This window comes from Chelmon rostratus, chromosome 12 (genome assembly GCF_017976325.1).
Source record: "Chelmon rostratus isolate fCheRos1 chromosome 12, fCheRos1.pri, whole genome shotgun sequence".
NCBI classification, from domain to species: Eukaryota; Metazoa; Chordata; class Actinopteri; order Chaetodontiformes; family Chaetodontidae; genus Chelmon; species Chelmon rostratus.
This window is the reverse complement of record NC_055669.1, coordinates 15,985,636-16,001,177: the sequence shown is the minus strand read 5'-3', so window position 1 is coordinate 16,001,177 and position 15,542 is coordinate 15,985,636. Positions and strand designations below refer to the sequence as shown.

The window sequence follows — 15,542 nt, the reverse complement described above, 5'->3', positions numbered from 1 at the left end:
CAGTACAAATAAAGCAGCAAAAACACAACAAAGGAGATATGCAAATTGTGCAGGTGAGATTTAGTTAAAAAAAAAAAAAAACCTACAGGCTTATAGAGGGAATCTCTATCCAATCTACGAAAATGAGAAAACAAGCGACCAAAAGATCAAAAGACAAACATGCAGCAGGCAACATAAAACAGCAAAGAGTTAATAAATAATGTAATGAGGGTGCGTGTGCTGTAGCGTATGTTTGTGTGCGGGCGTACTGAAGCACACTTGTGTTCTGTCAACTCATTATGAAACACAGAGAGAACGGTCAATCATAGGCAGATATGATCAGTTGGGATAGTTTAGTTTGGTCCATCAGACCGTTCTGAAGCCTGGCTTTGAAATTCATGAGAGAAGCAGAATGAGATGCGGTTTGAATAGAACTGTTCCATAGCTGAGCCCCCTTGTCTCAGAGGTATTTGACTGGATGTGTGATGACTCTGACCTACAATTCATCCGATTCAGATGAACATTCATCTGTCTGTACAGAGTTCAGAGCAATCCATCCAATCACAGCAGAGATATTTCAGTCTGGATCAAAGTGGCGGACTGACCAACATTGCGGTCCCTGGAGCCATGCCGCTATTGTGGCTAAAAATAGACAAACAGAGAGGGGACATGCAGGATGTGAAGTGTTTTCTGAGCAGTGTTTCATGAATGTGTTTAACCACCATTCAGTCATAATTTTTCCGCCTCTGTACCCTTTTTTTTTTGCAGCATTATGGTGAAAACGCCAACTGTCCTCTGCAGAGATGCTCACCAGTTCAGACCAGTCCCTGTCCCACTCCCTCACACCCAGCCGCCACTCTCCGTCCAGCTGTGGTCCAGGTGCAAAGATGCACATCCAGTCCTCCCTCTCCCTCCCCGAGCCTGAGGCCTGGAGGAAGTCCAGCCCCGCTGCCCGTCACGGCCTGGCGCAAGGAGCCCGCTCCAGCTCCCTGCAGGTCCCTCATGCCGTCCCGGAGTACCTGGGGCTGCCCCCTCGAGCAGCCAGCTTTGACGTGCCCAGCGGTCGCGAGGAGGGCTCGTCCGATCAGGGCTCGGGGTCTCTGAGCCCCCACGGCATGCTGCGGCGGCGCGGGGGACTTGTGGAGCAGAAGGACATCATCATGGCTCACCAGGCTCACAAAATCCAGAGCACGCCGCAGGCCCGCAGGAAGGAGTGGGAGTAAGTATAAAAGAGATGAAGAGGCAAACGATTCCTCTTAAATTATATGTGTAAAGATGATAAATCTCCGTGGAGGAGGATGAAAGTGCCGGTGTAGAAGAACACGCATACTCTATGTGCAGTGTTGACTGCTCAACCTGTTGAACCTCTTTGGTGGGTCCGTCATTACAAATACATCCTGTGAAGCCACAGACCTTTATGTTGAATGTTTAACGCGGTCCCAAAGCTTGTAAAGGGATAAAATCATCATGCTTGACTCACATGGAAATGTGAAGAAAGTGATGCAAAAGGATGCAGAATTTTCAGAAAGCAGTGACGCTGTCATGCAATAAAAAATGGGATCTGTGATGTCAGTATTTCAGTCGATAAAGCTTTTTCATGGCAGGCACTTCGACTCATTGGGTGTAATTAATAACATTAATGATGGCTCCATTCCGTCAAGCCTTCTTTAATGTTATTAATTACGCCTGCTATGATGGTTCAGGTACTGTCTGTTGTGAAAATGACCCATAGAGGTGTTACACACTGTAGCTGATGGTTTTAGGATTTAGGAGGTAAACGGCCAAATATTTCCCTGATGATTAGGTGGAGACCAAAGACAGAGCTCGAGAGAGTAAATATTGAACTGACTGAAAGTGTAAATAAGCAACAAAAAAGAAATAAACACATTAATTGACTAATATAGCTTGGAAATTAGAAATATTTTTGATATTAACATTAATTACACCATATGATGTAAAATGGTCAGCTATGCTGCTTTCAAGTCATGGATTGGTTCTCCAGCCCACAAAGTGGCACAGGAATCCTGCCTTGAATGTAATGTAATGTGAACAGTCATTACCAACCTGTTCTCATCCCAAGAGCATCAAATATCGATACATCTGTATGAGATGTACTAACTCCAATGTAAACCTGTTCACAGCAATATTAGACACCCAGAGCAACTGCTGTCCAACACGTTCTCATCCCAGCGACACACAAAACATGTGGTGCCAGAACTACTGTGTTAGGTTCAGGAAAAGATCGTTGAAACAGCAGCGTCCTGGGTGAAAGTTTCTTTGACCCATCCATTCGCCCCACCTTTCTCTATTTATGGACTTCTTGCACTTTATACTACATCACTTTGCTCTGAGGGGGTGTGACAAGGCGGCGGTTTCTGACGCTCTGGGAATGACACCAGGCTCCTGTTATATGAAAAGCAAACACCTGAGCTACTGCCTGTCATGGAATGGCTATAATCTAAAGTAATCTAGAGGCTAGTGTAGATGGATAAACCTCTAACAAACTAAACACCCCCAGATATTTACTCTGGAGCTAAACTCAAGTTGCTGTTTGCTTGCTACCAGTTTAAACCTATAATAACAACTGTATGTCAGGCTTTGAGTCTGTTATGCCCCTAGTGGTCAAAGCTTGTGTAGCATGTGTAAGGAAACAATTTAAAGGTAACCTGAGGAGTTGTTTCTCAACAAAACATGTGTGTATCCTTGGGGCCTAATAAACATGTTGAATCCATTCCTCATAAAACAGTAGCAGCGCTGAATTCTGGAAAACCCGCTTTGGTGATTCTGTTTTCTTTCTAGCAGTCTTCTTCTTCCTCGTGTTTGTTGGTGCATTGCTACATTTCTACACTGTCCATCGGCGGAATAACGTGAAACCAGAGGCTGAACTGTCATCGAGCATGTGATACTAACCGGCTCTTAATAACATTGTTCCAAACTGCTGCTGCTGGTAGAAAAATTCCTCGATATTAAAAACACAGAGGTTTAGCAGTTCAAATGATTAACCATAATTGTATCAACACTTATTATTGTTGTTTTGTTGCTTAGCTACAAAGTGCTTATTTGAAAGAGTGCTCCATAGTGGCAATACATATGCAGATGCCTTTGTTTCCTGCATTGTTATAGTTCCACCAATGAATCACCAAATCAGTTTGCACAGCTTTCATCAGTTGATTTTTTTTTCCTCTCCTGTGTCACATTATTGGCTGCAGTTTACTGTAATCAGATACAGGATAGCGTTATTAATGGCGAGGCTGAGGGTGCTTGCTTGTGAACTTCTGAACTCTGGAGCCACATGGCTCTGATTGTCTGCTTCCCACCACTTGAATGTGGAGTGGCACTCCATCAGCGTAACTCCCAACCCACCAACAAGCTCCCTACCTCCTCCTCCTCCTCCTCCTCCTTCCTCCCTCCATCCTCTGCTTCCTCTCTACTGTACCTCCACCACCCACTCCACATCCACTTTACTGTCTATTGTCATTCTGTCTCTGGCTTTCCATCTTTTCCTTTCATGCACAGACACACGGACACAGGACTGAAGTCACTTTTTCTTCATATTTTCTTCTCTTAAACCTGTAAGTGTTGACAGCATGAGCAAATAGAGAACATAAAAGTACAAAATATGAAACAAGGGACTGAAGAATAATGGCTGAGCACTGATTTCAGAGCACCACTGTACATGTATTGTGGTTATTTGTCCATTAGGGGATGCTAGGGATTCAAAGTAGAGTAGCAGCAGGGAAGCGGGCTGTGATGTCTCGAGAGCTGAGCAGCAGAGTTTAGACATTTTTGAGTTTTCCTGCACTACTGAAACATTAACAATATTTTGTAAAATTGTAGGATGAAGATCAAAATCAGTGAGTGGTATTGAATTTCTGCATAATGGGACTTTTGAGAGCAATAAAAGCTTTTTTTTTCTCACAGCTGAAACTTTTTGAGTTGCACTGATGATTTAGCAGCATTTTGAGCTTTTTTGTTGTAAGTCTGAAAGGTTGTAAGACTGCCCTGAAACCACAACCATAATGTAAACATGTTTCAAGGGGAACTGGCGCGGTGTCACACCAATCTGCGATGATATAGGCGGCAGTTATTGGTCCAATAAAACTGACATAACTCAGTACTAGAGGATGTCTGTTGCTAGGGAACAGAGAGAAAAATAAAATGCTAAAACCACTCCAGTCAATGTTGGATGAAAGCCTGTCTGCAATTATATAAATGCTCTTCAGAGTTCTGGCACAAAGTACGCCCATTAACGTTTTAACTCTCAGTGCATGTCACCTGCAGCCTCGCTTCTTCTGTCTTCCTCTATACGATAGGGTTAGGGCTCTAAAGATGTTTTTTTTGCTCAGCTGTGGGAATAAAAATGCACCACAGTCCACTGTGGCTTTCACATCACATCTTTTGTTCATAAATTAATTTTCCAGTCCTGCAATAAGGTGCTACGTAGGCGATTTGAGGAGGGGGGAAGAAGGATGCCATACGACTTGTTGGCAAAATGACCGAAATGCATCTCCTTGTTAACCCGCCACCCCTCCTCTCCATCAACCGGTAGCAGAGAGAGAGCGTAGGGGCTGAGGGGTTGTTCAGTCGAATAAGTTAATTGATCCTTTATCCTGAGGTTTGTCTAAGTTAGAATCTATGAGCTCGACCGCGGCTCTGTGTATTGATAAATCCATGGTGCTGTCTGTGGTGCTGAAGTAGCAGACAGATTTGTTTTCATCTATAATATTCTCTAAACTGTATGCTATAAATACTCAATTCTGCACTATATTGTAGCCTCTGTAGGGCAGTGTCACCTGAAAATACGCCCTCAGACCAAAACACCTCTGTCTCAGAACAGGGTTAGCCAAATAGGGGCCGTCCCGCCTGTTAAAAATGAACAAATCACCGACTGAATGTACCCCTCATTCAGCTAACCCTTTACTCCAAGTCCCCCTTATTCAAAGTTTGCTCATGGGCTCAAGCAAACTGATATGAGCTTTTCTGCTTTTTCCGCTAACAGTTCGCGCAGCTATTTTTAGAAGGCTTTGAGTAGGCTGTGAGCGAGAGCAGAACAAAAGCCAAACACTCTTAATGCAGACTACATCTGGTCATCTGCGACAGCGAAATGGATCATCAGTGCAGTGAGGGCGCTGCGCAGGAGTCTGTCAGCTCATGAGGATGTCCAGTGACCTTGATGGAGGGGAGGCGTGTGTGTGTGTGTTTGTTTGTGTGTGTGTGTGTGTTGGGAGAAGCAGATTTCTGTAGGAAGAGGTTGCTCTATTGTGCAACATGGCTTTTGTTGGCAGAAATGAAAAGCAGGAATTCAAGAGAGCTATGTCGCTATGGAAACAACAGCATCGAGAGCGCTAGAGACACAGAGATGGAGAGAGATATGTGCTGTTTGCAGAGATGGACAAATATTTTTGTTGGACAACATACAAGTAGATGATGTTTTCTTGGTAATGAGTGCTTATGTAAGACATTCTTGAGTGGAAGGTGGAGATGAATGTGAGGTACAGTGCAGATACTTGTATTAACAATCCGCTATTTTTACGTTCTGCTCTCAGTGGGTTAGTGTAGCCTTTGTTGCTCTCCTGCTTTGCATGGAGTGACACGCCCGGCTGCCTCATGCAGATTAGGAAGAGGAGGTAGCAGAGTTTTTGGAGCTCAGTTAGGGACTTATTCATAGATGCTGTTAAATCATTTTTTCCCTTCTCCCCCAGATCTCGACTTGTTTGCCAAGCATAAATTTGTCACTCTCTCTTGGCTTGCTTTCGCAATCCCCCCGTCTGAGCCCTGCCCGTCTGCACACTGTGAAACCTGCATTGTGCCGCTGCACAGTTGAGTCTGTCAGTCAGCGGCGGCAGAGTGATGTTTCATGTCAGGATTTCAAGTGGACCGATGCCGTGGTGGATTTTTGAGACAAATACAGCGGCTTTGGGCTCAAAGCGTGCCACGATTGAGTGACATGGTATCTGTGGGGGCTGAAGTGGTCATCTTCAGGAAAACAGTGGGGAAGGGAGGAGAGCAGCAGATGGAGCGAGAGAGCCCAGTTGCCTAATGAGGTCTCACTTGTGGCACTGAGTGAGAAAAAGACCCTGCTTTCTTCTCTTCTCCCTCAAAAAGGGAGCAGCCCTAAGATCTATTTCATGCTCTATTTTTACTCCTGACTTTTACTCCAATATTAGCACAATGGCCTAGTTTTTAAATGTTTTAATAGTACGAGTCTGCCTCCATTAATGAAAATATGACAATGCTGTCTGACTATCAAATGGTGAAAGCATTTAAATGGGGGAAATGAGTCAGGCTCGTGTTCTATAAATCACCTTTAGGTCATTTCTTCTCTTGCTCACTCTGTCCACACACTTGTTGCCTTTTTTTCCTGTGCATTGTCACTCCTACTAGCATTAGTGTTAAACGCATATTTTTCACACACCCCTTCCTTTTGCCACTGCACCCACTAACATCTTTACATAATTGTTTTTGAGCCACATACCCACACATCCTACTGTATATAGGCTGCTTCTTTTTTCTTTTTTTAAGGAAAGTGTTTTTGTTCATCCTCAGCAAACTCTAATTGCTATGGTAACAAAATATATGTCCCTCCTCTCCATCAGCTTTCATTCAGATGGATTTTGAAATCGCCATCATGAAATGTGACTGTGGGAGGGGGCTGCCGGTGCTTATGCGCTCCTTGGCTGCGCGATCATTTTCCAGCAGGTGATCAGATTTGTGAGATACGTCTGATCTAGCGGATCTCTTTCGGCTGATCACTGAATAATTCCGCGCGCAGTTCTACCAAGAACCTGGTTCAGACGCGTAAAACGGGCTTCCTTTCACACCAGATCTTCCCTTCGTCAAGTTCACGGGGTCGAGAAGATGCGTAAAGTTTGCGACCGCTTCCCTCGGATCTCTGCAGCTAATGAGCAGGTAGTTTTTGATCACGCAGCTGCGGATCACGAGCTTGGATGTTGATAGAAAGCTGCGAGGTGTAAACTCGGTGGATCTTTTTCCGCCACCGCTGCCCGAGTTTAGAGACGCGCACAAAGTTGTTCAGAGCTGATTGGACCGCGCTGTGAACCAGATGGGATAACAGAGACGCTGAGGGTTTTGCAGTTCGTGCACCTGTCATTGAGTAAATGGATGATTTTTTTTCCTGAAATATAAGCCAGCTGAATGATAGAATCCCCTTTTTCTCGTGGATATGGAGTGATAGGAATCTGCAACTTCTGGGGAATTCTTGGCGCTCGAAAAGCTGTCAGTGGATTGAAGGTGGAATCCTTTTTTTTCCGTCTAGCTCCACTTCACATTTTTCTTTTGTAGAAGTCGGCCTGTAGTAAAACACTCTAAGCCGGGCGGTCTCCTCATCTCTTTGTAGAATGGCTCGGTTTGGAGACGAGTCGGCTCCCGGCGCGGTGGACTCCGGGGATGGGGACTTGGAGCGCGGCGGGGACGGACAGGACGCGGCGGCGGCGGTGCTGACGGCTTCCATGAAACAAGCCAAGGCGCAGCGGGCCCGGACCATGGCTCTGTACAACCCCGTCCCCCACCGGCAGAACTGCCTCACCGTCAACAGGTCGCTCTTCATTTTCGCAGAGGACAACATCATTAGGAAATACGCCAGGCGAATCATTGAGTGGCCATATCCTTCCATAAAAAAAACAAAAAAAAAACCAATAGAGTTCTGTTAAAGTTGTCTTTGCTTTTCTTCCAGTTTCCAGTCAGAAAGTGCATGGTGGGCTGCTGGCAGGTCAGCACCATAGACAGCTGCAGCAAACACGTGAACACCTCGCTCCTGAACGTTACATCATGTCTAAAAAGTGCCTAAAGTGCACTTTTTAAAGCCTTCTCAGTGCTGTCAGTGTGTTTTTGCATGGCTGCTCATGATTTTCATGCTCCTTCACAAACAGGGAGCTGTCTTACACCTTCTTTGTACAGTGCTTGTCTGCATAGCCTGCTCCACCATTCCCAACAGTAAGAGAGACCACCAGTTTGAAAAGGAGCTCTTTAATTCATTCCCCCGCCAACCTCCTCATAATTTTGCTAAGTAACTCGCCCTGATTTTATTCATCTGTGGGCTCCATGTGCTCCAGTGCTGGCACAAGACGGGAAGTTAGCATGTGGTGATCATTAGAAGCAGCTCTGCTCACTGTGGGGGTGGCATGTAGGCACATCTCTGCTGCCTTAGTGCTCATTGGAATATGAACCTGGCCGTGAGTAGGTGTCAGTTCAAATCCACCAGGCAGCATTTCTCTGCTTCCTGCTGCAGCTAACAGTTTTCTCCTCAACTTCTTCACATCTAACAAAGATTAGCGGGGAAGTTATTTGTCCTGCAAATGCAGCAAATGCATGTAATGTAAAGCACAGAGTAGGCGATATGTGTGCATCATCACATTCACAAACCGCAGGCCAAACATAAGGACCCATTCATGCTTCTTTTCTTGTTCACTTAAATCTGTTCATTTTTATTTACCGTAATCGCGTTTGAAGTGATAAATCGAGTACATATTTTGACATTTTAGCAGCATAATCAGTTCAACAACATCACTCAGTTGCCATATCTACCCACTGCTCCTCCTGTCTTACACCCCCCTGCAGTGCAGCGTGCCAGTCTCCCACTGTTACCTAACCACAGGCTCTGTGTGGGAGTGGGGCTAGTGGTCAAGACTAGCTGGCCACTGGCAGCACGGTAATGTGACTGTCGGTATCACAGAGGCAGAGGTATGTGGGAGAGAGCTGGCCAGTAGTACTGTGGTGGATCGTGGGCTGTAAAAGCAGCACATGTCAGAGTATTGACTGGGCGAGACCCAGATTTTTGCAGATAGCGTCCAAGTTCTGAGCTCGCAAGTGAAAAACAGATTCATATGCATTCATAGCAGTTGTACTTTTCTTTGAATGCATCTTTCTGCACAGGAAATTGGAGTGTTACTGCATGACATTTCTCACAAGTTGAGTAGTTTCTGGGACTTTTGTTGCCCAATCTAGGCTAAAGTCTTTGCGTCATAGAGTCAAGTTAAAGGACCAGTGTGTCTAAAAAATGAAATTGTGTGTATTAAAGGTGCAACAATTAGTTGATTAATTGATTAGCTGACAAAAACAAATTCATTTGCAAATATTTCTCAGTTTTTAAGAAAAAAACAACAAAATTATCTGTTTGCACGTTCTCCAATGTGAATATTTGCTGCTCTCCTTTGTTTTATATCATTCTAAACTGAATATCTTTGCGTTTTGGACTGTTGGTCGGATAAAACAAGATATGGGAAGTTGTCACCTTGAAGTCTGGTGGGATATTTTATGCTATTTTCTGATATTGTAGAGATTAAACACTAAAATGACAACATACATTAATTTAGAAAGGAAGCAGAAAAAAACAGTCATAAAAAATGATTATGATGAACTCATCATGATAAAATAATCCTTTATTGTTGCCGATGTGTATACTTTACTTCACTGCTGACCATTTGTAAATGTACGGTGTGCAAGTTCAGATTTTTAATATCATTTTTCTCCCTTTCAGACAGAAAAATTAGCAATTAGAATTAGTTTCCATTCATTTGCATAGAACATGAAGGCCTCCTAAAGCTTTGTTTAGTTATGTAATCCATCACGCTCCATTAATTACTGTCAAAGTTACATTCTTAATGTACAGTAATTAAAAATAAAGTGTAGACTGCATCTCAGGGGAGTTTTAAAAGTCGGTTTCAAATATATTTTTATTGAGCTGCTTCCTTCACCCCCCCATATTAACAGAATCAATCAGCCAACAGACAGAAAATTAATCTGATAGTTTTGAAAATCAGTTAATCATCAAGTATCCCATAATTCCAGCCTCTCAGTTGTGATGATTTGCTAAAGATGCCATCTTGAGCTTCAGGAAACTGTGTTGGAAGCATTTTTCAGTCATTTGAAGACATTTTATAGACCAGACAATTGATGTATTAATCGAGAAAGGAATTGGCTTCAGGGATTGATCAATGATGAAGATAATCCTCAGTTGCAGCCCTACTGTGGCACCTATTGTTGCTCAGTTTTACATCATATTAAGATGGAAGATGTGTAATGAATGTCCATTGTTAATCAATCAGTAAGTGAAAAACAAAGCAATCATAACAAATAGATAAGAATAGGCAAAGTAGAGCTCAGATAAATGTGTCTTGTCACCATATTTCACGTTTCAAGAGTAAGCTGATTGATTTTCATACTGCAGCAGTGCAAATTTGAGTCAGTGGCTGCTTGGAAGGTCAGAGAAATCTATTATCTATTATATAAATATCTAAAAAACAACAGCAGGGTATGCAAAATGGTTATATGATTTGTCCTAAATGCTCTAAAACATGCATAATCTCTGGTTTGCATGGTAACAGGTAACAGGTAGTAACAGAGTGGGCGAGATTTGTTAAGTATTTCCCACTTTAGCTATTTTCAACTGCTTTCAATGGCAACAATGTGGACTTGTCATTGTGAGTCAGTATGGGTCCCAGAGGCTCCCATCGCAGCGCTCCTCTGTGAGTCAGTGACCCCATTTCTCTCAAGGCAGGAAAATTAATAACAAGAAGCAGCTGCCTCATGGGAACTCCAAGGGACTGAAAGTCACAAGCACATACAAGTGTTGGGGCGCGTATAGTCGGAGCAGTGCATGCTGGTTCTCACACTGCACCTGGAGGGGCCCGTGCATGTACACACATACATACAGGTGTTTCAGCTGTGAGAAGGGAGATACTGCTCATGAGAAATTATTGAGCTTCGAGAAGTAATGAGAACTTTAGACTTAATTTAGGCTTATCTTCTGAATTTGGAGTCACATCAAGGAAATAGAAATGTGCAACATAATTGCTCTCGTTTCCAAAGTGGCAACTGCACGAATCAGTCTGGCAACTCACAAAACGTGTCAGGAGTCTCGCTGCAATTCATTGTTGTTGAAGCTGCATGTTATTTTTCATTCATCATTTGGTCTATAAAATGTCAGGAAATAGTGAAAAATCCCCATCATGATTTCCGAAAAGTCATGAAATCGTCTTTATGAAACATGTGAGAATGTGTCAAGTTCAGCTTACAAATTTTCTGTATTTCCCAACAGACTCGTATTGTTTCTACTGGTTCTCAGTAGATTTAGCATTTTATTAAGCCTGCAACTAATTATTATTTATTTATGATAAATCGCTTGGTCTATAAAATGTTAGAAAACAGCACAAAATGCCAATCACAGCTTCCCAGAGCCCAAGGTGGAATCATCAAAGTCTTATTTTTCTTGTCCGACCAGCAGTCCATATCAATTTACGCTGATCTGAAGCACAAAGAATCAGGAAACAGAGAAGAAGAATGAAGCATGTTTATGATTAATTTTCTGTTGACTTATCGTTTCACCATTACATAATTTAAGCAGTCACGAAACTCTAGTATCTGTTTTTCATTTCTATGTTGAAACTGAATGAACGAATGTTTCGATGCTCCCATTGTAATATCAAGAATTTAGCAACTGTCTGCTTTTTGAAACCTCGAAATCGATCAGCTGGAAGAGTTCAAGATAAAACCTTGAGAGGTGACACCTCGAAGGTGTGAGTTTGAAATACGGGAAGACTGAAGCTGACATACAGACTACTGTGGTGTCAGCCGAACGCAGTGGAAGGAGTTATGACAACTGTTTGCTGTCGTTAAACCAGTCAGGCCAAGGTGACTTCACAGCGCTCTCTTCCTCCCTCCCAAACCCGCTTTCTTGTCATGAAAAGCACTTTTAAAAGCAGGTTGCCATGGATACTGCAATCTCTCTAACAGATTGCTTCCAATACCAGAGAATATGAACCATGCCATAATTCATCTGTCATTCAATCATCCGTCCATGTTTTTCTTCCTTTCCACTGAGCCTCACTCATGTGTACTTTGAAATATCTGTGGAATTCAAAACAAGTGCTTTATGTGTGGATAAAGTATACAACTAATAGTTACTGCTGTCAGCGCATTGAACATTCTTTCAGCTCAGAATGTGCTGATCTTCTAGTATTGTAAAATAGCACCTGTTTGTAGCAGTCATATGCCTTTAGTGCTGATCAGCATTTGTTTGTTTTTCAATGTTAGTTTTGTGCTTGTGTTGTGATGAAAGTACTTTCCTTAACTTTGCGGCCTTTACACCATTTGAGTACATGATCCTGGCGACCATCACTGCCAACTGTGTTGTCCTGGCCTTGGAGCAGCACCTCCCCGGAGAGGACAAGACCCCCATGGCAAAGAGACTGGTGAGGACAAAATCTGTTTTCACATCCTCGCAGATAGACGGGCTCGTGTTGTGAGGTTATTGTGAGATGCGCACACGCAGGCGGGGACACAAACGAAGCCAAAGTGAGAGTTTATGGGAAGACCAAGCTGTTTTTGTCCTTATAAAAATCACAAAAGTGAGTTCCATATCCCCAAAAGGAAACCTCCCTCTCAGTTAAGGGTGTGTACTTGTTTGATCTATCTATCTATCCGTGTGTGTGTGTGGGGGTGTGTGTGTGTGTGTGTGTGTTTGTGTGATAAATATAACACTCTGAATGGGGCCAACGAGTACTTTTCATACTTTATGTACATTTTGCTGCTAATAATTCTGTACTTTTACCCAAGTAAGATTCTGAATATAGGACATTTAATTGTTTACGTGCTGCTTTTGACTTACCTAAAGGACCTGAGTACATGTCCCACCACTGTTTACCTCTAAATGTCCATATGTGAGCTATCATGACATTATGGTACTATGTTTTGTCCCCTACTGCTGCACACACTTCCTCAATTGTGAATGGGATGTGTGTAATTGTGGGATTTTTTGTGTGAAGCCTGTGTATGTTTTAGTGTTCATCCGCTCAGCTGAGACTCTGCTGACCTGTGTCTTGTACATTATTTTCCACAGGAGAAGACAGAGCCATACTTCATTGGGATCTTCTGCTTTGAAGCGGGGATCAAACTTGTGGCACTCGGTTTTGTTTTCCACAAAGGCTCCTACCTGAGGAACGGCTGGAACGTCATGGACTTCATAGTCGTGCTCAGTGGGTGAGTGACATTGCTTGGTCTCCATGACAACCTGAAATTTTTCGAACAAAGTGGGAAATGTTAGTTTTAAATGGACAGATTGCTAGGTTATTATTTGCCAAGCATACTGGTGAAATGTGTTTTTGGAGGAGGAACAAATATGAGTTCTCTGTAACTAACCGACTTTTTGACTGTGAGCCAGTCAAACCAGAGCAGACTTTTAGGCTTTGGATTGGCAGCATGTCAATTTTACTTATATCACAAATAAAAAAATTGCCTCAATTTGCACAGCATGGCACCCTCTGTCTCTAGAGCCTTGATGCAGATAAGGGAAAATAACCTTTAAGGGAGGAAAACTGGAAGGAACCTCAGGAAGAGCAACGTATCGCTCTCCCAGGACATATAATAGGTGTCGTGTGTACAGAATGAGCTAATGTAAAATCACAATATGGCTAATCAGGTTTATAATTTATAACTCAATGGTAGCACAGAGTCTCAACTTCTTTCAAAGCTTTCCTCCTGTTTTGCTTCTGTCTTTATATCTCTGTCTGTAATAGAGCAACCATAGCAGGAAAAAGCACAGGTGTGACGAATTGAATTAACGATGGCTCACTTCCATCAAGCATCCATGTAAGTGAGCCAGTATGCACAATACAGGACCCCAGAGCTGGCTCACCCAAATGGAATGCAGCCATCGTTAGCATTAGTAATTACACCTGTACTTGTCTTATTATAGCATGTGAAAATGTCTGCTGCGAGGCTGACCTGTTAGACTTCTGCTAAATGAGGATTAAAGTGTTATTTTGCCCTCACTATTGAAGTTGTTGCGAATTGTGGATGTTCTGATGGCTCGACTTCCAGTGAGGCTAAATTTATCCCAATATAAGCATTTTTTCTGCTAGTTCTACAATATGTTGTTTGCTTTTATGAAGCAAAATCACACACTAGCTAGAATTAGCTTGCAGTAGCTCTGTCAACTAGCTAGCTATTGTACCATTAGCTGCTTTACAATCACTATCAAATTTACGTGATATTTTTTTAATTGCTGGTGACAGTGTTGGATTTGAAAAACACAACAAACTAGAGCGTTACGCAGTCATTCCCGTAACATTTCCTTGCTAGCTTCTGTTCCGTTAGCTTCAACAACGTGCTTTCTCATGCAAGGTTTATTTTATCTGTCACTCTGAAAAAATGAAACATGATACTTGGTATTTGCATCTATATCCCATAAAACAATTATTATTTGCCTGAAGTAAACAACATCTCTTATTAGTCGTAGACCCAGAAACCCTGGCAAAGCCTGAGAGAGTATATTGAGCAACAAAAGCTAACGTAGCACAGAAATGGAGCCTGGCTCTCTGTACAAAGGCAGGTGACTGACTGGTGGGTGATTGTTTCTCTGATGGATTGCTGTGTTTGCATATGGCCAGTAGTGTATTTCCAGTATTGTATGTTTGATAAAAGTAGCAAGTAAAATGTAAACCCAAATCTTTAACTTTGTACTTAATCAAAGCCATTTCTCAGCTCTCACTGTTAACTTTAAGGATAAGGCTGCTTTTACTCTGTATATTTCTGACTGGTAATTCAGCCATGAATTAATACATTTGGTGCTCTAGTGAGTATTTGAGGCAGCAGGCTGCTCAAAATAAACTACAGTGACCGTGTTCTTCAAAATGAAGGAACATGTCACCCATGTCACAACAGTGTGGGTCATTGATTGTCTGTGGCACAGAGGGATAAGCTACAGTGTATCAGGGTGTGACTACACAGATGATACTAATATCAGACAAGAAAAATCTAAAATGTTTCCAGCAGCTTTTTGAGATTAACAAGTCAAATGTCATCATAACAGAATTGGGTCTGTATGTGCATATGTTTGTTTGGAAATATGCCTCCAAATGCTCTCTTTTAATTTTGAATTCGGTTGAACTCTGTGATGAATTTCAAACTTCACTGGTTGTACGAGAGTGAAAGAAAGTTTTAAATGAATGCTCGGCAACTGGTTCTGCAATTAATTCTGACAGAATTCGTTTTTACTTTACCAGGCTGCGGCTGGTGAAGCAAAAGATTAATTTCAAGACACTGATTGTCAAGTTATGTCGGAGCATTCATGCACGCGACGCTGCTTGTGTCGACGTTTATCAATATTGTTGCCGTGCATTCTTGTACATTTTAAAGGCTTCTAATCCCTACGTGCTGCGCCTCGTGTCTGATGCACGGTAAGCAATGGCTGACCCCATATGCAGGTCTTTATTGTTGATACGGTGATGTTATTTTTCTCTATAAGCATATACATTTAAACTCCACAAACATCCACAGGAAAACACGACACATAAATGCAGGAAAATGTGTGTTTCCGTGGCACAGCCAGGCTCTGCAGTCAGCAATAGGTGGGTGGATAAGTGGATTGGCTGTTGTGTCTAAAACCTGCTTCGGTTCGCCCCCAGGACCTCTGTGAATTGAATGTGAATGCAGCGCTGGAGATGTTATGCAAAAGTGTAGAAAGAATGGATGGATGGTAAAGAGAAAGCGAGAAGAAAGGACAGGGAAAAGGGGGGAAGAAGAAAGATGGAGAGATGGACCCAAGA

At 42.7% G+C, this 15,542-nt stretch overlaps 1 protein-coding gene across 1 annotated transcript in view; it reads left to right on the top strand.

Annotated features, from left to right (window-relative positions):
• The first annotated feature begins 1,094 nt into the window (after nucleotides 1-1,094).
• The window catches only part of LOC121614526 (voltage-dependent R-type calcium channel subunit alpha-1E-like), a 52,389-nt gene continuing 37,941 nt past the window's right edge, over nucleotides 1,095-15,542 (top strand). The window contains exons 1-4 of the mRNA XM_041948436.1: nucleotides 1,095-1,198; nucleotides 7,337-7,600; nucleotides 12,083-12,188; nucleotides 12,836-12,975. Of these exons, the coding sequence (XP_041804370.1) occupies nucleotides 1,095-1,198; nucleotides 7,337-7,600; nucleotides 12,083-12,188; nucleotides 12,836-12,975 (614 nt within the window). The remainder of the gene's footprint in view (nucleotides 1,199-7,336; nucleotides 7,601-12,082; nucleotides 12,189-12,835; nucleotides 12,976-15,542) is intronic.